Raw genomic sequence first — 22,957 nt, forward strand, 5'->3', positions numbered from 1 at the left:
AAAAGAATAAATTTTTATCTCCTGACATGAGCAGATGTTGAAGACATATTACTAACTGAAAAGGAAAAAAAGGTGGAGGGTGTAATTACAGCACAAAAGGACTGAAAAGAACTTATTTTTCTGTATTGTTTGAATTCTTATGAGAGTTCATTTTGTAACATTAAAAAGCAAATTAAAAATATGGCTCATTCCAAGGTACAAAAAATTACTTTGGCAAATCAAAGTTTTTAAAAGTATCTTCAGACTCAAAGAAGTCAAAAAATAAGCTGGACACAAATACACACTACTTGTTCCTGTAGCAGCTGGAATGAAACCACAGTGAAAGAGCATTTGCTTTTCCTCCTTAGAAGGGCCTCAGCACCTGACTTCGGAGAGAGCCCATTCCTTTGCCATGTTTTCCCCTACATGGTGGTTGTCATTGAACTCTTAGGGGACTAAGAATCACTTTACAACATTCTGTTCTCCTATTCAAAATGGGTCATGCTTCATATTTCTCAGAGTTATCACCCAAAATCATACATTTCAATGCTTGTTCAAATATGTGAATACCACCCAGTAAATGAGTAGGGATGCCATTATCCTCCAGGCGCTCGGTTACATGATCACCGACATTAAAGTCCTACAACTTAACCGTTTTGTAGTAGTTATGAAGACTGCTATCATAACAGTTACCAGATCAGATGACAATGTATCCATGGCCAGGTGGGAAGATGTGGACCCAGCAGGACCTAAAATCATGGCCAAGAGACCTCTGTACCACATGCTGACTCTCTTTGAGTGTTAGGTATTGTTAAAGAGGGAGTTTCTATTTGTCTGTACTGAGACTGAACATGAAGCACAGACTTTTAAAAATAATACTTTTTTTTTTTTGAGACAGAGTTTTGCTCTTGTTGCCCAGGCTGGAGTGCAATGGCGTGATCTCGGCTCACTGCAACCTCGGCCTCCCGGGTTCAAGCGATTCTCCTGCTTCAATCTCCCAAGTAGCTGGGATTACAGGGAAGCACCACCACACCCAGCTATATATATATATATTTTTTTGTATTTTTAGTAGAGATGGGTTTCTACATGTTGGTCAGGCTGGTCTCCAACTCCCGACTTCAGGTGATCTGCCTGCCTCGGCCTCCCAAAATGCAGGCATGAGCCACCACACCTGGCATAAGTATTAATTTTTAAAAGTGTCTTAGTTTAGCAAAAACACGACAGAGACGTCAGTGAAATACCTTTGTGTTATAGCTGTCATTCTGTACACCTTGGACAACTCCATTCAACAAACAATTTGGTTAGTTTTGAAGTCTCAATAACACAGCGGGAAAAGAAACTACTGTAGTCTCCCCTTATCCATGGTTTCGTGACCCTCAGTGAACTGCAGTTCAAAAACACGTGCGTACAATACAGTAAGATATTTTAGGAGAGAGACATCACTTTCACGACTTTTATTACAGTATATTGTTACGATTGTTCTATTTTATTATTAGCTATTATTAATCTCTTCCTGTGCCTAGTTTGTGAATTAAACTTTATCGTAGACATGGATGGATGCATAAGAAAACAGTATGTGTAGTGTTCACTACTATCCTCGATTTCAGGCATCCACTGGGGTGTTGGACCATATCCCCTGAAGATAAGGTGGGGGCACTACGTGGATTGAGAGGTACCTTCAGTGCTGCCGAGCTGTGGTAACAGCACTCACTGTGGTTCCCAGACAAGACCCTCTGGTCGTGAGCCCCCAACAGCCAGTGGTACTGCCATCCAGTTTGACAGATGGAAACCAACGCCAACTAGCCCGCCTGGAGTGGTACAAGAAAGCCTAAGATGCAAACTTTCAGCCAGTTAACTGTAAGTAAACCAACGTTTTGGTAAGGAGGAAATATTAACCTAGCTCTTGGGCAAGATAAGTGTCTTTATTATAAAAAGTGTCAATTCGCAGTCTTTACTGTAAAGCTGGTGGTATTATTAGATTCTTCCTTTCCACTAACACAAAACTCCCAGTACCGGAAGGCCCTTGTCAGGGGCAGGACCCGCGGAGGGGTCCGTGGTCAGTTCTGGGGCAGCTGCCGGGCAGTCTGTGGAATCAACTTCATTGCTCCGGTGCACCACACCCTAAGCGTACTCGTCCCTCCCGGAGTGCAGACCAGGCCCGGACCTCAGGGATTGGCACACCGAGGACAGGGGGCCAAAGGGAGAGGCGGCATCAGCACCGGAGACAGCGGCGGTCTCCCGGGCGGGAACCAGGCGGGCGGCAGTGACGGCGGTGGGCACCCGGGGACGGGGTGAAGGGTCATGGGGGGAAGGGGCGGTTACCGGGCCGGACGGTCACAGGGATCGTGTCACCGGGGAAGGGGTGGGAGGTCAGGGGGTTTGGGTCACGGGATGGGGGGAAGCAGTCACCAGAAAACGGGGTGATGGGGGAGCGGGGGTGGGGGGAGGGAAGGCGGGAAAGGGGCAGTTAGCAGGTCATGGGGAGACGGGTCGCAGGGGGAGGGGTCGCAGGGGGAGGGGTCGCAGGGGGAGGAGTCGCAGGGGGGGTGGGGCCCTCACGGGGGCAGAGTCACTGAGGGAGGGGTGGGTCTTTCCGGGGGGGTCATGTCACGGGGGAGGGTCCCTGAGGGAGGGGTGGGCGTTCACGGGGGTCGTGTCACGGGGAGGGGGTCCCTGAGGGAGGGGTGGGCGTTCACGGGGGTCGTGTCACGGGGGAGGGTTCACTGAGGGAGGGGTGGGCGTTCACGGGGGTCGTGTCACGGGGGAGGGTTCACTGAGGGAGGGGTGGGCGTTCACGGGGGTCGTGTCACGGGGAGGGGGTCCCTGAGGGAGGGGTGGGCGTTCACGGGGGTCGTGTCACGGGGAGGAGGTCCCTGAGGGAGCGGTGGGCGTTCGCCCAGCCGGGGTCACCGGGTGATGGGACGGAGAGAGGGGAGCGCGCGGCCGGGGAGCCTCGAGGGCAACCGGCGGGTGTGGGCGGTCGGGGGCCGAGGGTAGGGCCAACCCCTCAGGCCGGCCACGGCCCCGGCAGCGGATACGCGGGCCGTCACTCACCGCGGCTGCCGGGCGACGCAGCCAAGGGCTCCCGGCGCGGATGAGCGCTGCGACAGCGCACTGGGCGGCGAGGCCACCACAACCTACCAAACCGGCCGGCCGACGCGGAGCCAGTGCGCAAGTGCGGGAGCCGGCCCGGCACTGCGCAGGCGAGACTCGGACCAATCAGCGCCCAGCGGACCCGGAGGGGGCGGGGCGGGCAGGGCCAGGCCTCGGTCCGCGCCGGCGCGCGCCTCTGGCTCCGCCCAGAAGTAGTTCGTTCGTTCGTTCGCACCCACTGGACACTGAGTTGTATTTGCCCGCCCGCCCGCCGGACAGCTGCTGAGCGCTGGTCACACTGACAAGCACAGCTAGCGGCTCCCTTCGTGGGTCCTACAGTCTAGGCGGGGAGGGGAGCACCAGGCAAAGCAGCCGGGATGGGGCGGGCTGAGGTCTGTTTTAAATCCGGCAGGGGAGTCGGGGTGCCTAGGAAGGTGAGATGTTACGTGGGATCCGAAGATCCACAAGAAGAGCCCTTTCTCTTGCCTGTGACCACTGAAATGGTGGGACATGTCCCTGGTTTCATCGTGTCCACTGTAGATAGTTGAGCTTTGGAACTGTGCATCAGGCTCCTCCCCCTGCATAACCTGCCCATCTACTTAAGAGTGAAACCCGTATCACTTACCACCTACCCATTTCTTCGTGGTACTTATCCCCTGAATTATTTTATCTGACCTGCTAGCATGCAACCCCCTTTTTTATTTTGCTGACAACTATAACTTAGTTGTCTAAACTGCCACATAGTATGTATTTCATAAACAGCTGAATAAACCAGTAATTTATCCATCTCTGATCAGCTTTGATTTTCTTGAATAGCCAAGTATTGTTCTTCCGCCACTCCAGCACTAGTGGTAAAGCTGGCATGAAATACACTACATTAAACATTCATTGACTAGGGATAAAACAGAACCACACTACAGCTGGAGAAATAAGACAAATACTGTTGTTCAGCCCAAGGTACTACTGGAGGAGGAGAACACTGGGGAGAAATGAATAAATGAATGAATGAATGCTCAGTTATGTGGGGTGGTCTTCAAAGGAGGAGAAATACTTTACAACAAAGGAGAAAAGTACAAAGTCAGGGAGACAGGAAAGGGCTGCAAAGGGGGAAGAAAGATGCTGCTCTGGGGGCTGGTCAGAGTGCAGGTGGCTACACAAAATCAGGCAGGACGTTGGAAATAAAGGTTCCTGAGTAGGGGACCATGTGACAAGCTGATAGGGCCTTATTTTAAAAATTAATCCATGGCCGGGCACGGTGGCTCACACCTGTAATCCCAGCACTTTGGGAGGCCAAGGCAGGCAGATCACTTGAGCCCAGGAGTTCAAGACCAGCCTGGTCAATATGGCGCAAGCCCATCTCTATTAAAAAATACAAAAATTAGCCAGGCGTGGTGGTGCGTGCCTGTAATCCCAGCTACTTGGGAGGCTGAGGCAGGAGAATCACTTGAACCTGGGAGGCGGAGGTTGCAGTGAGCGGAGATCACCCCATTGCACTCCAGCCTGGTGACAGAGTGACTGTCCCCACCCCCACCCTGCCCCCACCACACACACAAAAATTCATGCACTTGGCAAACTACGTAAACAGTTAAAAGGATGTGCATAACAGTGCAGAGTAAATACCCCTTGATCCTTTCCCCCCAGTCTCTCCCTCCACAGAGGCAGTGCTAACACAACATACAAGCGTCCCTCAGGACCTCCCATGGATGCCAAAATCCGAGAGGCTCAAGTCCTTGATGCAAAATGCATATAACTTGAAAACATCTTCTTGTATACTTTAATCTCTGGGTTACTTATAATACTGAATGCAATGTGAATGCCATGTAAATAGTTGGTATACAGCATTGTTTCGGAAATAATAACCCCCCCAAAAAAAGGTCTCTATATATTCAGTATAGACACATTTTTGTTTCTGAATATTTTCGATCCTTGGTCGGTTCAACTCATGGACGTAGAATACACCACATGCAGGGGCAAATACTTGCAGGATATTCTACGCACATCCAGGCATACGACCAGCTCCATCCTGGTAGCATACTTCACAAACACGCCCCCCACCACAGCTGTACTTTCTTGTTTGTAGAGGCTGCACTACCTTCCGCCGAATGTATACAGCATGATCTACCCAATAGAATGCGACCTTCAGAAAAATGAATGTGGCCAGGGGGAACAGATGCTGCAGCTACAGCATAGCAGGACACCCCACAGCAAAGGAATCTCCCCTCCTGTTCCCTGGATCACAACGCCCAACTCTGGGATGCTGGTGGGCAGCTGTCACACGATCTGACATCTTGAGTAGGAGGTGACACAACACACTCTGGGCTCAGAGGCTACCTTAAGGTCTTGACGGCTGTGTGCAGGCACAATCGCTTCACCCACTGGCCCCCGGTCGCTACTGGACAGCAAACAGAAACAGGCTCAAGGCCAGATAAGCCCGCCGTGGGGCCTGCTGCCACCGGCACACTTGGCAAAGACGTGATGGTGGGGTCAGGATGACAGAAACAGTAGCCTTTGCAAAACCTGCAGTCCTCTCCACTGGGAGTATAAAAGACGGACTCCAAGTGCAGCACCAAATGTTGCACTGGATCCTCAAGCCACCTTAGGAGAGGGGACATGGGGACGCAGAGGCCTTGAAGAAGGAAGTCACCCACCCCTGGTTACGTGGTTGGTAGGCATGGAGCCGCAGGTACACCAGGCACTGCAGTACAGACCCCCAGGGGCCAGGGGGCACCAGCCGGGCTTTGCAGCTGGCTTTCCCATCCACCCTGGTATCTGCACTATCACCTGCAGACACCAAGTGTGCACCCAGACCCTGGGAGCTTTCAATCTGGAAGACCTGAAGTGGAAGCCCAAAGCTGCAGGGCCATGTGGCCCATGAACTCCTGTTTTTGTGGTGGGAGAAAAGATACCAAAACTAACCGTGGGCTTCTGGAATGCTTCTTTACTTTGCATAATGCAGGTATTTTCAATTAAAAGTATGCATTGATTTTTGTAATCAGATTTAAAACGAAACGAAGAAAAGTCCAAATGCAGAAGAAAAAGAGAAGCAACAATTCCCAGGCCACCTGCTCACAGGCGTTTTCGGTGGTGAGCACCTGTGAGCAGGTGTCCCTGCCCTTACTCGGGCACATGGACTGGGTGTGGAAGGACACTGGTGCCAGCATGGCCCCCAGGACAGTGACAACGGATGCTGTGCGGGTGGCAGGCCACACGGGGCCACGATGGCCCCCAGGACAGTGATGACAGGTATTGTGCAAGTGGCAGGCCACACGGGGCCACCATTGCCCCCAGGACAGTGACGACAGGCACTGCGAGGCCACACGGGGCCACCATGGCCCCCAGGACAGTGACGATGGGTGCTGTGCGGCTGGCAGGCCACACGGGGCCACCATGGCCCCCAGGACAGTGACGATGGGTGCTGTGCAGTTGGCAGGCCACACAGGGCCACCATGGCCCCCAGGACAGTGACGACAGGTGCTGTGTGGCTGGCAGGCCACGTGGGGCAGGACGGCGCCGGCTCTTTCCTCCACATGCGGCTTTGGGAAGCGGCTGCCTGGTGGACTCAGTGAATGTGGTTTCTGTTCCTTCCAGGTCCTTCTATGGCCACGGAAGAGTGGGTGAGGGGAACACCTCTGGCTCCAACATTACTTGTTTGGTTTTGTTTTTTCCTCACACAAATGAAAAACCCAATTAGCATCTCATTTTTACTGAAATACCAGTTTTCTATGAAAGACGAAATGATAACATATAGAAAAAGGTCACTTTATTTTGCCTTTTGTTTGGTAGGCTATCAATGCCCTTTAAAATCCTACTATTCAAGTACAAATGCTTATGTTTACAAAGTATTTACAATTTCAGTCTGGTTCCTTTCTATTTTAAAACACAACAGCTAACTGGTTACAACAGTTAACAAAATAATAATAAAGGTCACAAAAAGAGAAACCCCCGTCTCATCAGGCACCAAATCTGAACAAGGGCTTGGATCCAACCTTCTGCTTCCTGCCACATGCTTTAAAAACAGTCTGGCTTTCATTAGAATAAACGTCTTTCTTTAAAGAATAACAGGGCAACTGTTTCCCAGGGTGGCCAATTAGAGTCTGACAGTGTTTGGGCTGCTGCCTTTATAGTCCGTGTTCTCAAAGTTTCCAACTCTTACTTGCCGTATTGGAATGAACCCAGATTCACAAGGGGCCTAGACAACAGCTTCCTGAATGCGTACTTAATTCTTAGGTTAGAAACTTTAACCTTTAAAATGGAAGGCCAAGAAAATAATATACTGAAAGGAGAATTTTTACTTACAAGACAAAGTGAAATTAACTCAGGTCAACGGTAGCATCTAGAAGTTACTAAATTGAGTGCTACGAGTAAAAATATGTCCATATTTTGTATTAGGGAACAGCCAAAGGAAACACACTTGAGATCTCGACAGGAGACCCTCACTGACGTGAGATCGGGGCTGGAACTCCACATTGCAAATATTCAGAATCCTGTTCATCTCTCCAAAAAAGCTTTTGAGAGATGTTGCTAAATTCTCTTGTAGTGTTTCAGATTAATAGAGCGCTTTTACTTAAGTTATGGCTAGGATATTCTAAAGTAAGTGCACTCAACATTTTATCTTCACCTATAAAGAGAACAGCAAGATTTGGGAAAGACAAAAAAACCGAACAGGGCACGCAAATTAAAACAGATGACAAAGGCAGAATTCCTAAATACTTCAGTTCTGCACATTTCTGGATGAGGAGGAGTAAACATTTCCACCGGGAGCCAGATCCGAGGCCCACAGAGCGGCCCTCCCTCCGGCAAGCTGCGCTCTCACGGCACATGCCGAGTCAGGGAGAACGGGTTTGGTTAGAAGAAACAGATTCCAGTCCTCTGCTTTGATATGTTCACCTAACTAAAAGATTAATTTCTTCTGTTTTATCAAAGCTTGATTTTTACTTTTCTCCAAATTTCTTATCAAGAGCTCAAAAGTGAGCTCCCCAGTTGATTTCACTGAATCCTGCCGTATCGCTGTCCACAGAAACATATGGGACAGAATACCTTCCTCAATGTCACTTAAAGTGAGAGAATGGGGAGGAAGCAGGTGAAATACAATGTAAAAATGGAAAATCTTTACTGTGCCGTAACTGATTTTTAGTATACAAAAAATCCTAATATAACCTAATTTCCTGGACCAAATAATGTAAAATAGGCCAAAATCAAGCCAGAGTACAAAGGATATTATTGGATATGGACCTTTTTGTTTTGGTGAAAACTTCAAAGGAAGGAGACATTGTCAGTCAATCAATTCCACTAAAATTGCATTTATTTTCTCGTCATAGTAAAAAAGGGAAAAACAGTAGCAAATACTGGGCTTCCTTTCTTCCACAACAGCAGAACCATACAAGCTTATCTGAGAGAAAATCTGCTGTCACAAGTCCACAAGGAAGAGCTGACTGGGCCCACCGCTATAGCCAATACTTCCAGAATCACGAGCCCGCCTTTGTCAAAGGGCTGGCTGTGGCAGCAAGGGGTGTCTGTCACATTCGCCCTGGCTCCCTGAGGCAGCCAGGGGTGTCTGTCACATTCGCCCTGGCTCCCTGAGTCCGGGCCCATCGTCCCCTCAGCCATGACATCTGTACTAACGTTGCCTCTGCGTGGTCCTCTGGGCCTCACGCCAGCCATGGCGGAGCGTCCCAAAGGTTCTCAGGAGCTGTTTAACACACTACATCAAACACCAGCTTCCTCCAAAAGCTGGAGATACATCTTGAGTGCACTGAGTTAGGCATCAGTCCCAGAAGTTTCCATTACACGAAAGCCAATCCCATTGCGGGGTGGGCCTGGGGGAAGCCACTGTTGGCTGCTCTTTGGAATAACAGTGCAATGGCTGATGATTTCCCTTGAACACAAGCCAGGAACGTGCCTTGCGTGTTTAGGTGGGTGTTAGGACATTTCTCTTAAAAGTTAAGTCACATTTTAGGAGGGAAGGAAAGAACCATATTGGCTTTCTTTGGAATGGAAAACCAATCTCGGATGATTTACTTTAGACAGGCCTTCTCCTCTACGAAGACCATGAGGCATTTTTCAGTAAGGTATAAAGAACTAAACTCTGGCACGTGGCACGTCTTATCTTTAGAAAGTCCACTGTATGCTCCTCACACGCTAGACGGCTTCTGTGGCACGCAAAGCACTACACGCTCACAAAGAAATTCGGAATGGCCTTCAGAACACAGGACTAGGCTCTGGGGGACCGGTGCGGGTGGGGTCTGAAAGGCGAAATGATTTAGAGGAAACCGCGTTGTCACTTTTTCCATGAGTCACATAGTACAGAGAAGGGGGCGCTCCATAAGGACCATTTGTCCTGCAGTGCGGGATGCATTTTAATAAAATGATTACACTACTTTGTTTCAATTATATCTTTCCCAGTGCTGAATATCTTGCATGACATTGTCCCGAGGTTCACAAATAAAGCGTTTTCTGTGAGGAAGGTAGTTTTGCTTTAGATGAGAGGCAGCCCTGCTGCCATGACTACTGGCACGGAGGCTTAGTGGGTGTCTTTAGCCTGACAGCAGGGACCCTCATCTGTAACTTGGGCTGCTGGCTTGGGCTGTCAGAACTGGTGGGCACCTGGGCTGGGTTGGGAGTGCCTGGGGTCTGGAGCGGGGCCGATGCCGTGGTCACCACTTGCTGCTGAATGAGTTTCTGCTGAACCACCTGGGCAGTCGCGGTCACTGCAGGGATCATCTGCACCTGTTGCCCGGCCGCTGTCGCCTGCGTGAGCGCCACAGTCTGTGGAGAAGCCTGAGCCGAGAGAGTCAGAAAACACACATTGCCCAGGAAACTCAGTCCAGGGACAGGACAGGGGACGTTCTTTGGGATGGGGAGGGCTCGAGAAGCTTCACTGACTATGCTTTTATGACATGGAGAATGACCAGTCACACAACAATATGACCTCTGGTTTCTAACTAAACACAAGGGGAAAATTAAAAGACGGTTGCTTTTAGACTAACACCAGATGCCTCTGGGGAAAAGGTGAGAGTTGGGTCAGGGACTGATTTTGTTGTTGTAGTAAAGCTTTTAATACAACGTGGATTGTCGAAATCTATATGCCAGTGTGACTTTGAACAAAATTTAAAAAGTTTAAAGCACTGCTTTACATTTGAAGCACTGTGCTAAAGTCATATTGTGGAGCATCAGCGACAACAATGAAAGCGCCGGAAAGGCTTCTGTGGGAGGCAGGGCCCCTGTGCCCACAGCATCTCTGCTCACGGGCGGGCCCCCGAGCAGAGCCTGCTTGCCTGAGGCCTGTGCCTCCCTAAAACCACAGGGCAGTGTCTGCAACTTGCAGGACACACTCGCAGTAATCGGTGGACGAAGGGTCCTGGGAGTGAGCCCAAGGAGAGGCTCCCTCAGTGCGGCTGACACAACACCCCAAAATGCTTGTTCACTCTTCTTCTCATTATTAAGCATATCTAGTTTTTCCCCTGAAGTTAATGTTTTTGTGTGTATCACAAAAATCAAAAGTGATTCCCTCATCATGACCTCAGATGAAAACAACCCATTCTCTGACCTGGGAAATGTGAGGTTTCCACCTTGTCTACACGTCCTACCTGCTGGGAAGCAGAGGCAACTTGCTGGATGCTGGCCACGGGTGTTTGCTGCTGAACAACTTGAGGAAGTTTTGCAACCTTTGACAAAACAAAAAAAGCCAAACATAGAATTCAAAGGAGCATGTGCACAAAAAGATTTTTCCTCCCTTTCGGTCCTTCTCAGTTAATGCAAAAAACACGACGACCAGGTGACACAAAAGAGCAATTCTCATACTGTGCCCACCTGCAGCAGTGAGACAGAAAGTCGCTCCACTGCATCGTGAGTCAACTGACTGCCTCCCCAATTTGCTATCACTCATCATTTAAGCTTATTTTTGGTCTCATATTTCAGACACATTTTTTCTTTTCACAAAAACTACTCCAAGTTTATATGAAAGAATCAGACTGAGGATGGTAAGTATTTGAGCGTCTTGTGAGTCCCAAGAGCTCTGCATGTGAGTCCCAAGAGCTCTGGACAGCGTTCCAATAATGAGCTGTATAGTGCAGCTCGGGCAGCCAGCTGAAATGGGGAACCCAGAGATGTACCAAGGTTTTGAGGCTGGTAATTTTTCATTTTTCTACATTTTTCTTAGTCATGATTGAATATGACTATTTATAAAGCAGTGCTTTCCACCCAGTGCCCACTTTCTGTGCATTTGCTATTGCATGCGTCTCCCGCTGTCTTGATGTAGTAAGTGGCTCTGGGCCATCTGTGCGTCCTATCAGCACCGTCAGGGCATGCACCCAGAGCACAGACAGGCTCCAGCGTGGACAGCTGCTGGGGGCCCTGATTTCAAGGGCCCTCCCTGCACAAGGCCCTCATGGACCCTGGCCTCTTGGTGGGTCCTATTTCTTATAGAACACGGATGAAAATAATATTTCCCAAGATAATTCTGGGAAAAATGTGAAATCATATGATTTACTCATACATCAACAAAGATCCAAATAAATGTTAGTCCTTACTAAAATTAAAATCAATCAGAAGGCATTTACTAGTTTACTGTCACTTAAAAGAAACAATTATAAATAAGATTGACTAAGATAAGAAGTGCCCTGAACGCCTCCTGTGGAACTGACGAGAAACAAAGATGCGGCCGGTGCTCCAGGGCCCATCTCAAGACCACAATGGCCCAGGACTTACTTGGCACAGCACTGAAAATCCTGAGACATCTTAAGTAAAGCACTTGAAATGTACCAAGAAACCTGCAAAGAGTCAGGAACTGCCAGTCTCCAAACCTAAGCACAGGCGGGCACCACGAGCCACAGAGCAGAAAAGCTGCACAACCTCTGCTGGGATCACCGGCCACATGGAGATGCACACTATGGTCTTCAGGGTCGCATAGGACACAGCTGAACAGACACCAGGTATAGGCCAGCTCTCGGTGGGGAGCTCGCAAAAGAGCCCCATGCTACTGCCAGCTGCCATCCTGGAGGGAGACACTGTCCCCACAAAGGTACCCAAAAGCTGCAAAGAAGGCACCCCCTTCCTCCAGTGGCATCTGTAAGAAAAGCACCTGCCCTAAGCCTCAGTGCCAGGGAGCAGAGAGGAGCAGACACAGATTCAGAGGCCAGGTGGGTGACACCTGAGAGCCGAGCGCAAGCCCGAGCCACACACTGAGCGGCGTTCCTGATGCCACCCAAAGGTACCTGCAGAAGCAAAAATCCACCTCTGCCCCAGGCCACAAGGAGTCCCTACAGATGCAGCACATTTCAGACAGGGTAATCACCAGATTCAGAAAACCACTGGGCTCACTCTGAGAAGCCTGCAAACAAGAGACTATAAACAAAGATCAGGCATATTTGGGAACTTCTGAAAATAAAATAATAAATCATCAAGATAAAAATTCAACAGACAAGCCTGAGAGATTTGACCTAACCAAGGGGAAAATGAGTGACTGAGGAGAAAGAGCGAAAGACATGACTCAGCATATGGTACAATGAGACAGACACAGAAAATATAAAAGCTGCTGAGAGACCCGGAGGTCAGAGAAAACAGGACAGGGGCAACATCTAAACAAACAGTGGCTGCTCACTTCCTAAAGAGATGAGAGAGACTGCCCCAGATTCAAGAAGCTTGAGCATCGGAATGAAAATGCAAAACAACAAAGACAAAGACAATGTCTCAATAACAGGCAGAGGGTGGGGAAAAGAGAGGTGACCCTGGAAGAGTGAAAGGCTGGACAGACACCGGCTCCTCTTCAACAACAAAAGCAGCCATAGTGAGGAAATGATACAGTGAATGCACTCAGAAAACAATGCCGGCCGGGCACGGTGGCTCATGCCTGTAATCCCAGCACTTTGGGAGGCCAAGGCAGGTGGATTACCCGTGGTCAGGAGTTCGAGACCAGTCTGGCCAACATGGTGAAACCCCACCTCTACTAAAAATACAAAAATTAGCTGGGCATGGTGGTGCACGCCTGTAGTCCCAGCTACTTGGAAGGCTGAGGCAGGAGAATCTCTTGAACATGGAAGGCGGAGGTTTCAGTGAGCCGAGATTGTGCCACTGCACTCCAGCATAGGAGAGTGAGACTCTGTCTTGAAAAAAAAAAAACAAAAACAAACAAAAAAAGACAATGCCAATTGGGAATTCTGTACTAAGCAAAACTGTCTCCCAGGAACCAGAACGACATACAGGCATTTTCAAGCACTTAAGGAAATTCCAAAGGATGGGTCAAGTGGAAGGAAAGCAATTCCACATAAAAAGTCCAAGATGAAAAAGGACAGAATTATGGCCACGCATGGTGGCTCACACCTGTAATCCCAACACTTCGGGAGGCTGAGGCAGGTGGATCACGAGGTCAGGAGTTCGAGACTAGCCTGGCCAACATGGTGAAACCCATCTCTACTAAAAATATAAAAATTAGCCGGGCCTGGTGGCACGTGCCTGTAATCTCAGCTATTCAGGAGGCTGAGGCAGGATAATCGCTTGAACACAGGAGGCGGAAGTTGCAGTGAGTCAAGATCGCACCACTGTACTCCAGCCTGGGCGACGGAGCGAGACGCTGCGTCAAAAAAAAAAAAAAAAACGAAAAAGGACAGAATTAAAACGCACGCTAACAGCAGCATTTGAAATGAACAAACTGAGCTACTGTGTGATAAGATCATCGCTGGAGAACAGGTTGGAGGCAACCGTTAACTTCATACTCTGATACAGAAGTGTGCACATGGAGATTTTAAGGTAACCACTTAAAGAACAGAAAGAAAATATAAAATTTTTCACTGGCAGAGGGGCAAAAATTGACAAAATAAAAAATAAAAAAAATTTTAAAAGGTGGCTCAAAAGAAGGCAAGGAAGGGAGGAAAGAAAAAACAGAACAAGCAAGACAAACAGGGTCCAAACAAAAGAGAAGCCAGAAATTCAAACATACCCACCCTTATACCCACCCTTATATACAGACGAGTGGGCACATGTTTCAGGTAAGAGTCACAGACGGAAGGCCTGACCTCACCGCAGTGCCGGACCTGCCTGCGAGCTGCTCAGAGGAGTGACGCGGGGCACACAGAGAATGGCTGACAACAAGGAGGGAAAAATACAGACCAGAAACTTCCAACAGGAGGGTGATGCTTTACTCATACAAGGCAAATAGGCTTCAAGACCAGAGATATTACTGAAAATAGTAAGAGTCATTTCAAAATAACAAAATTTAAAACTTTAAACTTAAATGTGGCTAATGAAAAACCATCTAAGATATAAAGCAAAACCAGAGAGAAAGGTAAGGAGAAACAGATAAATGCATACTCAGAACGGGACATCTACACACGCTTCTCAATACCTAGTAACACAAGTGATTGGCAGGACACACAAGACCGAAATGACACAAAGAGTAAACTTGACCCAGTCACAACAAAACCATCTTACAACTGGAACCACCCTGAAGACTGCTTTGGAAGGACACAGACCATTTTTTAAAACTGACTGTATTTAGCAGATAGCAAGTTTCCACAAATTCCAAAGACTGAACTCATTCAGACCTCATTCTCTGATGATACAATGAAGATTTATTTTTAAGTCAATAATAAAAAGTAACTGGAAAACCTCACCTGGAAATTAAGAAACACTTCTTTAAAGAACCCAGGGAATAAAGAAGAAATCAAAATGGAAATTCAAAAATATTTAAGACTGAAGGAAAACCAAATAATAAAATTTGTGAAATAAGCTCAGGTGGTATTCCATCTTAACAAGTTAGAAAATGAATAGCAAAATAAAAGAAAGGAAAGGAAGTAAAAACCCTGGCAAAAGCCTGGCATCGTGGCACACACCTCCGGAGGCTGAGGAGGGAGAACTGCTTGAGCTCAGGAGTTCGAGGCCAGCCTGGGCAACACAAGCAGGAGCCCGTCTCAGAAACAGACCTGACAAGGCAGGCAGAGCGCTCGAACGAGGCCGTGCCGCCCGATGCCGTGAGGCAGCACACATGAGAGCAGCAACTGAACTCATCCATGCACAACGACAACCACCACAGGATCCCGTGAGTCACCCCAGAACACAGCGATGATTGAACATCACAGGATTCAACGACTATAACCCGCTACAATAGTCCATCTGTCCACTGTACTAACAGCCCTCGCGCATGCCTGTACTCATGGGGCTGGCTTTATTGGAGGAGACAAAATCATCTGATCCAAGTAATTACAGTATTTGTTGAAGGTGACAGTACAGAAACAGAGAGCAGAAAAGGTGAACAGGAAGGGGGTGTGAGCAAGGCTGGTAGGGACACAGGTGCAGAGGAGCAAGTGCAGAGGGGTGCACAGGCCAGCAGACATCCACACCCCCATACCCTCCACCCAGCCACACACATACCCACAACCACAGAGTATCCTGGGGGACGGATGGCAAAAAGGAAGCAGGAGAGATGGCAACAACCAGGGAAGGGGTGCGGAGGAGGGGCTGACGGCAGAAACAGGAAGTGGCTGGTCCAGGTCTCTTCTGGAAGTCAAGCACACACAACTGCCTGCCAATGGGCTGGACCTGTATGGGTGACTGTAGGGGTTTCTCAAGTAGGCAAAGGTCTGCAGAGACAGCTGTCCTTCCTGAGCCAGAAGCCTCTGGTAGGAGCAGGTCAGGCGTACACACCTGAGGGCTGAGGTATCAGACATCTCCATGGATCTGTCAAAGGCAGGTAGGATGAATAATCTGGAACTCACGACAGTAAGTGGCTGCAGACATGAATCTGGGCGTCATTCGCACCGAGACAGGACTTAAAGCCTTGAGGCTAGAGGAGATGTGTAAGGGAGTGAGTTCATACACACGGGCTTTAAACAAGACAAAAAGCACCATTAACAAAGAGGAACAGAAACTTCCAGCAAAGTAGGAAAGAACAGAATTTTCTTACTCTGACAAAAAACACAGCAAACACCCTACTTCACAGTGACATATGGACTCTGACATTCACCACTGTGCTGCAGGTCCCAGCCAGCACAGTAAGGTGGGAGCACAATAAGGCGGGAGCACAGTCAGGCGGGAGCAAGCAAGGGTTTAAGATGGGAGAAGTAGATCTCACGATTTACACGTGATACAACTGTATACGAAGGAAATGCAACAAAACCAAATCCTAAGATAAATTATTCAAATAACCGGAATCTAGCAAGGCGGCCAGAATAAAAAACCAATGTACAAAAATGTACAACAGCCAGAGACAGAAAACAGAAATTAAAAGCATACCATTTACAAAAGCATCAAAAAATACTGATTAAGAATAAAACTAACATAATCTATAAGACTTTCACAAAAAAAATTAGAAAACTTCACTAAAAGGCATTAAAAAAGACTTACAAAAAATGTATCATATTGGTGAATCTGAAGCCAAGACTGTAAAGATGTTAACTCTCCCCTAAACAGAGCTACAGAATCAATGCAATTCTAACAAAAACTTTCAGCAGTTTTGATTGTAGCGCATGAATTAAGCTAACTAAAATTAACACGGAAGGGTAAAGAGCCAAGAATAGGCACCTTACACCCAAGGAAGGGTGTGGCAGGAGGACTCGCCCTCCAGACACCAAGTGTCACGGCCACTCAGAGCGAGAGTGCAGTAGGACCAGCACGACCTCTGAGACACAAAGCCCTGAATGTCCCCACAGGATCTCGGGTGGAGGCGGCACTGTGGATTGATGGATGACAGAGTGGGCTTTTTAATAAATGGGGCTGAAAATAGGGTGTTCATAGGGCACATCAAATTGAATTCCTGTTTCTATCTCAAACCCAAAAACCAATTCCAGGAGGGTGGAAGACCAGCTGAGAAAGTAAAACTCCCTCGCTCTTAGAGGAGGATGCAGGGAGGCAACTCCATAAGCTCTGGGAGGAAGCAGGACATAAAAGCTCTAGGCAGAGAGGAAGACGGGAGGGCACACTGCACACATGAAATCAGGAACTCCATTCTCCCAAAGACACCAGGTAGAACTTGATGAACAAGAAATATCAAAAAATAAAATAAAATATATTTTTTAAAAAGACACTAGGAAGGGAGAAGAGGAGCCTGGAACTGGGAGATGGCAGCTGTACCCCCCAGAGCTGGAGATCGACATCCAGAACATGAAGGCAAAGCTGGTGGCAGCCGGAACAGGCACCTGCAGAGAGGAGCCTTCCCAGGAGCCAGCGGGGCTGAAACCTGAGGCCAGGAGACAACACTTCCCTCCAGTACACCACCTAGTGGAGCCACCGAGAGCTGGGAGCTGGCAAAGCCCACGAGACATACAAGCCAAAGGCCAGGCACCCACTCCTGACACTTGGGCCCTCACCCTGTTCCCCACTCACCTGGATCTGGGTCTGCACTTGCTGGGCCCCGGCCAGTTTCTGGGCCTGGGAGATAGGTGTGGTAAGAAACTGGGTCTTAAGGGCTGGCTGTGCGGCGTAGGCGACCTTCTGCTGCGCGCCAGGGGTGGTGATCTGCTGTGCAGTGATCTGGGGAGAGACTGCGAAATTAGGGCCGCAGAGACCACGCTGCGCTCAAGACTCCCGGGACTCCTGACTGCTCTGGGCCCTACGGCAGAACCCAGCCCCTTTCCAGCCTACCTCCCAGACCAACCCTGTGTGTACCCACATCCCCTGCCCTCTGCGCCTGACGCTGCCTCCTGGCAAACCTCTGCCCACGCGGCCTGGCCACCAGCTTCTCCTCCAGGAGGCCCGGCAGTTGCCTGCACCCTACCCCACCCGGGATGCTGCTCCCTGCATAGCTGGGCTGGTGGGGCACCCTGACACCCTTGGCACACCTGCGCAGGGCTGCTACTTAGGTGACTGAAACTGATCACAATCTCTCAAATCCAATTTAAGAATTTGGCAGACATAGAGAAAATATTTAGTACAAGGGGTAACAAACTGGTATGCACAATTTTTGCATATCATATTGTGCACGTCTGAAGTTTACGTATCTGATGTATCAGCCATGCTATGGGTAAGTAGGGGTTTCTAACATCTAAGGGCGTTTCTGTCCAATCGTAGGAACACAGCCTGGCACTTCAGCTGCAGCCTTCCACTGCTCCCTCAAGCACAGCTCAAGCCTGAGGGACCACGCCCACCTGTGCATCAGCGTGGCCACATCTGCCCATGGACCACCATGATGCACCCAGCGGCTGCTGACCAGGCCTGGGAGGTAAGTCCCAGTACCATCTCCTTCTAGAGGTAAGTAAACGCAGATGACCATCCCGACCCAAAGGACATGCACTTCCCTGCAGCGGTCGTACCGAGTGGGGATGCAGGCTGGTCTTCGGAACCCAGCCACTGCGGAGCTGATGGCATTACCCAGACACCCTGTGCCTCCCGGCTTGTGTTCCCTCAGTGCTCACTCCCTCCCGCTCTGGGTTCCAAAGACAGCTCTGCTTCCAGCTCCCCACAGAGCACGCCATCGCTGGCAACCAGCAGGGCTTCACCACAGGATTCCTGAGCACTGGTCTTCTGCAGGAGGTGGCAGCGGCTCACAGCACAGCCAGTGTCCAGCTGGTGTGACACAAAGCACCCTGGGCCCGCTGGAGTCAGCCAGCCGCCTTTTACTGGCCCTGTGATCTGGGCAAGTCCTTTTCTCTGAGCCTCAGTTTCCTCAAAACAACATCCTCCATCTTGAAGATGAGCACCAGGTGCCTGCAGGGGGCCAGCGCAGCGCTCAGGGAACAGGGTAGCTCCCCGCACAGCCATGTGGCTTCCCATCAGAGCCCACCTTCTAACTCTAGCCAGAGAGCAGTGCCAACAGAACATGGGGTCTGAGGGCCCACACCAGCAATCCAAAGCCCGGGACTTGGGCTGGGTGTCACCGACGAGCCACCATAAGCAGATGTCCCTGGAGGCAGAGCTGTCTCACCACTGTATGTCCCTCACGTCCTTCAACATAGCACTGGCTGCTGAGAGGCACAGGTGTCGTCTCGGGGAGCTGGCTGAGCCTGCAGACACCCTCGGAGCCCGGTGCCCTGCCGCACCCCCATCCACGTCAGCCCCTGGTGTGTATTCTCCCCTTTCACCACGGACATGCACAGAGGCCGCATTCTCTCTGGGGTCCAGACCATGTGGCGTCCCTGTCCTCCACTAGGAGTCCAGGCGGGTCCTGTGGTGTGAGCTGCGTCTGCTTCCCTGAGCCCACTGGCCCCCATCATGTAACTGCATCCCCTGTGTCTGTCCCAATGCCATGCAGGCTTCTTACCTGGCACCCAGCCATCCTCACAGACCATGCCCCTTCCACCCCCCTGCCAAGACCTCAGCCTCACTTGTCACATCACACACAGCGTTCACCTTTAAAACGAAGGAAAAACCAACAGGGATGACCACACTAGCACCTCCAGCCCTCCTTGAAGCCACCCTCTGAAAAGCCTGGGCTGCCACAAGGGGCCTTGTCTGCTCAGGACCCTCTCCTCCAGCAGCCAGCTTTGCCTTGGCATAGACCCAGAGGTGAGAATCTCCCAGCCCCAGTACCTTCTGCTGGACAGCTGCCGGGCCCTGGGCAGCCTGCGGCTGGATGGCCTTCTGCTGCTGGACGGCCTGCTGTTTCAGCTTCAGCAGCTGCTGCACGTGCACGGGCTGGGCCACCACGGTCTGTCCTGCAGGCAGCAAAAGCCGCTTAGTCAGCACATTGGGGAAAGAGCTCGAGGCTCACGCCAAGCTGTTCCAACGGACTCACCTCTACAGAAAATAATAAACTACGAAACTCTATGGAGACAAGTAAGCCATCCCGTAACTACATTAAAATGTTTCTGGGTTCACAAATTACACTTAAATTAAGATGGAAATTTCAAAATGTTAACAGTTCAACTGAGGACCAAGCCTTGTGCCTGGAAAGCGACAAGGCACGTTTGTGCCAGAACATGTGACGGCTCAAGTGGGTGGGTGCGAGGAAAGAACACAGGTTGCTGGCGACCACTGCCACCAGAGAGGCCTATGAAACCGGGCTCAAGCCCAGGAGGGGAGGGTGTGCTGGGGCCGGCACCTGCTGCCTTCTGTGGCTGACCGATCGCCACGCTGATCCCCGCGACGTTCATGGGCAGGGTGGTGACTCCCGGCGAGGAGACCACAGCTGCCGGGACGGACACCACTGGAGGCTTCGCCAAGGCCACCTGGGCTGGCTGGGGTGCCTGGGTCTGCATCTGCCCTTGCGCCTGCAGCTGAGAAGTGGGAACCCGGGTCTAAACAGTAGAAATAATGGGAGAGTCCAGAGAAATTCAGGACATGGTGTGTCTCTCCAAATACTTCCCCACAAGAGGTCATGCCATGAGAAAATTTACAAAGATCAACAAAGTTGAAAGTAGCCCGACATAAAAGGAAAACCGAGTGATCTGCACGCCTCCGGGAAATGTCGAGTCACAGGTCAGCCTGTGCTTCTGAAGCTCCCGCAAGACCTGCAGGCTCATCACACGTGCTGCTGCGTCCAGGTGTCAGTGATCTCGTGGGACATCACCTTCACTTCCCTCCATCTCCGGAACCGCACCAGTAACCACATCCTGACCCATTTCCCACAGAAGCCTTCACTTCCTGTTCCTTCAGCGACCACCCAACGTCGGCCTGTCCCTCACTTCAAAATGACTGCCACAGCCTCCCGTCCCACACATTTTCTCTTAAATTACTATTTTAAAAATGGTAAGTGGAAATAGCTCTATTGTTGTATGTATAAAGACTAAGATTACGTAAGAAAATACAAAGTAAAAATTACCCACACTCCTCGAACTACTCACATCTGAATGTTAAAACTGGTATTTAGCCTTCAGCCACTGTTCCTATCCATGTGGCTCACCGTGAAAGTGTGCAAAAGTGACATGAATTATAAATATTTTGAAATCTGTTTCTCTTCCCTTTACAAAAAACCACTTTCAAAGTTGCTTAATATTCCATTGTTTGGATGATACATAATTTACTTAATGAAATTCTTGGTAATGGACATTTAATTTCCTCTAACATTCAGGAAGCAAACAAGCTTGTATATTCATCACTTTGTAAATGTTCTGTTATTTCTCTAGGACATAAGAGGAGTGTTTAGTTAAATAAGCAAGCACATTTTTATAGCTTAATTACCAAAATCCTCTCCAAAAAGAGGCCACTGATTCCTGTCCAACAAGAGCCCTGTGCCCTGGCCACCACTAGGTGTTACATTCTTCTCAGTGAATTTGCATTTTTGTGAACATGATTGAAACTGAGCACCCTTTTGTAGTTTTTCATCCACTTCTACTCACTCTGTTGTGGAGGGCTAGCCCCTCCCAGGGAAGACCCAAAGTGGGGGTCCAGCACCCACACAGCTGAGCCTGAGCACCCAGGTCCCCAAATCCTAGCTTGAGTTGCAGCTGACTGGTTGTGGAATTTGGGTGGGAACTTAGCCTATGTGCCTCAGTTTCTCAACCTGTAAAATGGAATTAATAGTAAGACCCTTATCCCTGTCTGGGGCAGTCCATGAGCGCTGGGCCAGGTGAAAGACACAAGAGAACAAAGGGCAAAGTCTAGCTCAGGGTGAGCCTCTATCAGGGCAGCTGTCACCAGCACCCCTAGCTGAGCTCTGCTCAGGGTGCAGGGACCCTGCCTGCCCCGGGACGCTGGCACCTGCTGAGAGCCGGTCTTCCCAGACAGCACTTGTGCCTGATGCTAGTCCCTTCTGAAATCTCCAAATGCTCTCCTGCCTCCAGTGGTCACCTGAGAGCAGCTTCAGAGACGGCTACCTACCCATGCCTACGGCTTACATGCACAGCGCCCTCTGCTCCAGCCACGCGGGCCTTGGTCCCCGCACGCTCCCTCAGCAGCACAGGACGCCACGCAGGCTGCACCTCACCTTGCTCACGCTCCACCCACCCCCGTTCAGGCCCTGAGAAGCTTGCTGATGCCTGGATGGCCTCTGGGAGCTGCTGCTGTGTTAATGCTCCACAAGTGGTGAGTCCCGTCCTCTGTCCAAGGGGCACTAAGTTCTTGGGGAAAAGATCCCATCTCACACTCACCCCTGTAACACGTGACACGCAGCCGAGCAAGCACAATAGCTGTGTTAAAACATAAAAAGACGCTGCTTTTGGAAAATAAACAGAAATTGACACTTACGAGCCGGGCCACCTGGAGGTTGGCTACGGTGGTGCCCGTCAGCAGGGCTCCAGGCCTTGGGGCCGTGACCGTGGTGAGCTGGGGGCTCTGCTGCTGCGGGGGCTGTGAGGCCTGCACCTGCACTTGGGCTGTTGGCTGCGGGGGCGCAGACTGGGCCTGTGGCGGTGGGGGCTGCGGGGGCATCTGCAGTTTCTGCTTCTGCATTTTGATGAGGTGTTCCTAAAATACAAGCAAAGTATCTTCTCTTCAACATTAACTGTGCTCCATTCTTAAGTAGACATCTTGATCCTAAGCCACCCCTCTACTGCCCACTAAATACCAAAGCAGGCACCTGCTACTGTGCAGCATCCAGACTGCCTTCTATGGGCTGCCCAGTATCTTTCAGGTGTTCATTTATTAAAAATAAGCATTTTGTCAGATGAAAGCTACAAACAGGGATTCTGACTGATAAGTTCATAGCAAAATTTCTATTATCCCTCACAAACAAGTCGATTTAAATCTGTAGTGCCAACCAAACTTATTTATTAGTTTATAAGTTCAAAAAACATTTTAAGAAAAAAATTTTTAAGAAAACCTATAATGAGTTGATCAGGACTATCAAGTGTCTTTTGAAAGGCTGGAAGTGAAACTGGCTTTGAAATGGATTTGGGAGAGGGCAGAGTGAGGAACGAAGGAGCCAGGCAAACACCCGGCACACAGGACTCCTGGCAGCCAAGGCTGGGTGGCAGCCTCGACACCGAAGGCACTGGTGTCTCAGTGGTTGAACAGCGGCAGGTAAAGGCACCTGTGTGGCTGTGGGCCGGGGGGTCAGAGCCCAGCTCTGGCTCCGACAGTT

The 22,957-nt window shown here is 49.8% G+C and overlaps 2 protein-coding genes across 20 annotated transcripts in view; both read right to left on the bottom strand.

Moving 5' to 3' along the window:
• Window positions 1-3,858, bottom strand: part of LOC105490547 (putative EP400-like protein) — a 57,686-nt gene extending 53,828 nt beyond the window's left edge. Inside the window, 1 exon segment of the mRNA XM_071070756.1 lies at window positions 3,034-3,858. The gene's annotated coding sequence lies outside the window, so the exon portion shown is untranslated.
• Window positions 3,859-6,815: 2,957 nt separating this feature from the next.
• The window catches only part of LOC105490546 (E1A-binding protein p400), a 135,325-nt gene continuing 119,183 nt past the window's right edge, over window positions 6,816-22,957 (bottom strand). For 18 of the 19 annotated variants that reach the window (XM_011756299.3, XM_011756297.2, XM_071070762.1 and 15 more), the window contains 6 exons: window positions 22,123-22,341; window positions 20,039-20,234; window positions 19,528-19,652; window positions 17,386-17,532; window positions 10,659-10,736; window positions 6,816-9,849 (listed from right to left, as the gene is read on the bottom strand). In XM_011756299.3, the coding sequence (XP_011754601.2) occupies window positions 9,577-9,849; window positions 10,659-10,736; window positions 17,386-17,532; window positions 19,528-19,652; window positions 20,039-20,234; window positions 22,123-22,341 (1,038 nt within the window). In that variant the 3' untranslated portion in view covers window positions 6,816-9,576. The remainder of the gene's footprint in view (window positions 9,850-10,658; window positions 10,737-17,385; window positions 17,533-19,527; window positions 19,653-20,038; window positions 20,235-22,122; window positions 22,342-22,957) is intronic. The other variant, XM_071070760.1, reaches the window with a different exon arrangement.

The sequence above is a fragment of the Macaca nemestrina genome, chromosome 10 (genome assembly GCF_043159975.1).
Source record: "Macaca nemestrina isolate mMacNem1 chromosome 10, mMacNem.hap1, whole genome shotgun sequence".
Taxonomy (NCBI): Eukaryota; Metazoa; Chordata; class Mammalia; order Primates; family Cercopithecidae; genus Macaca; species Macaca nemestrina.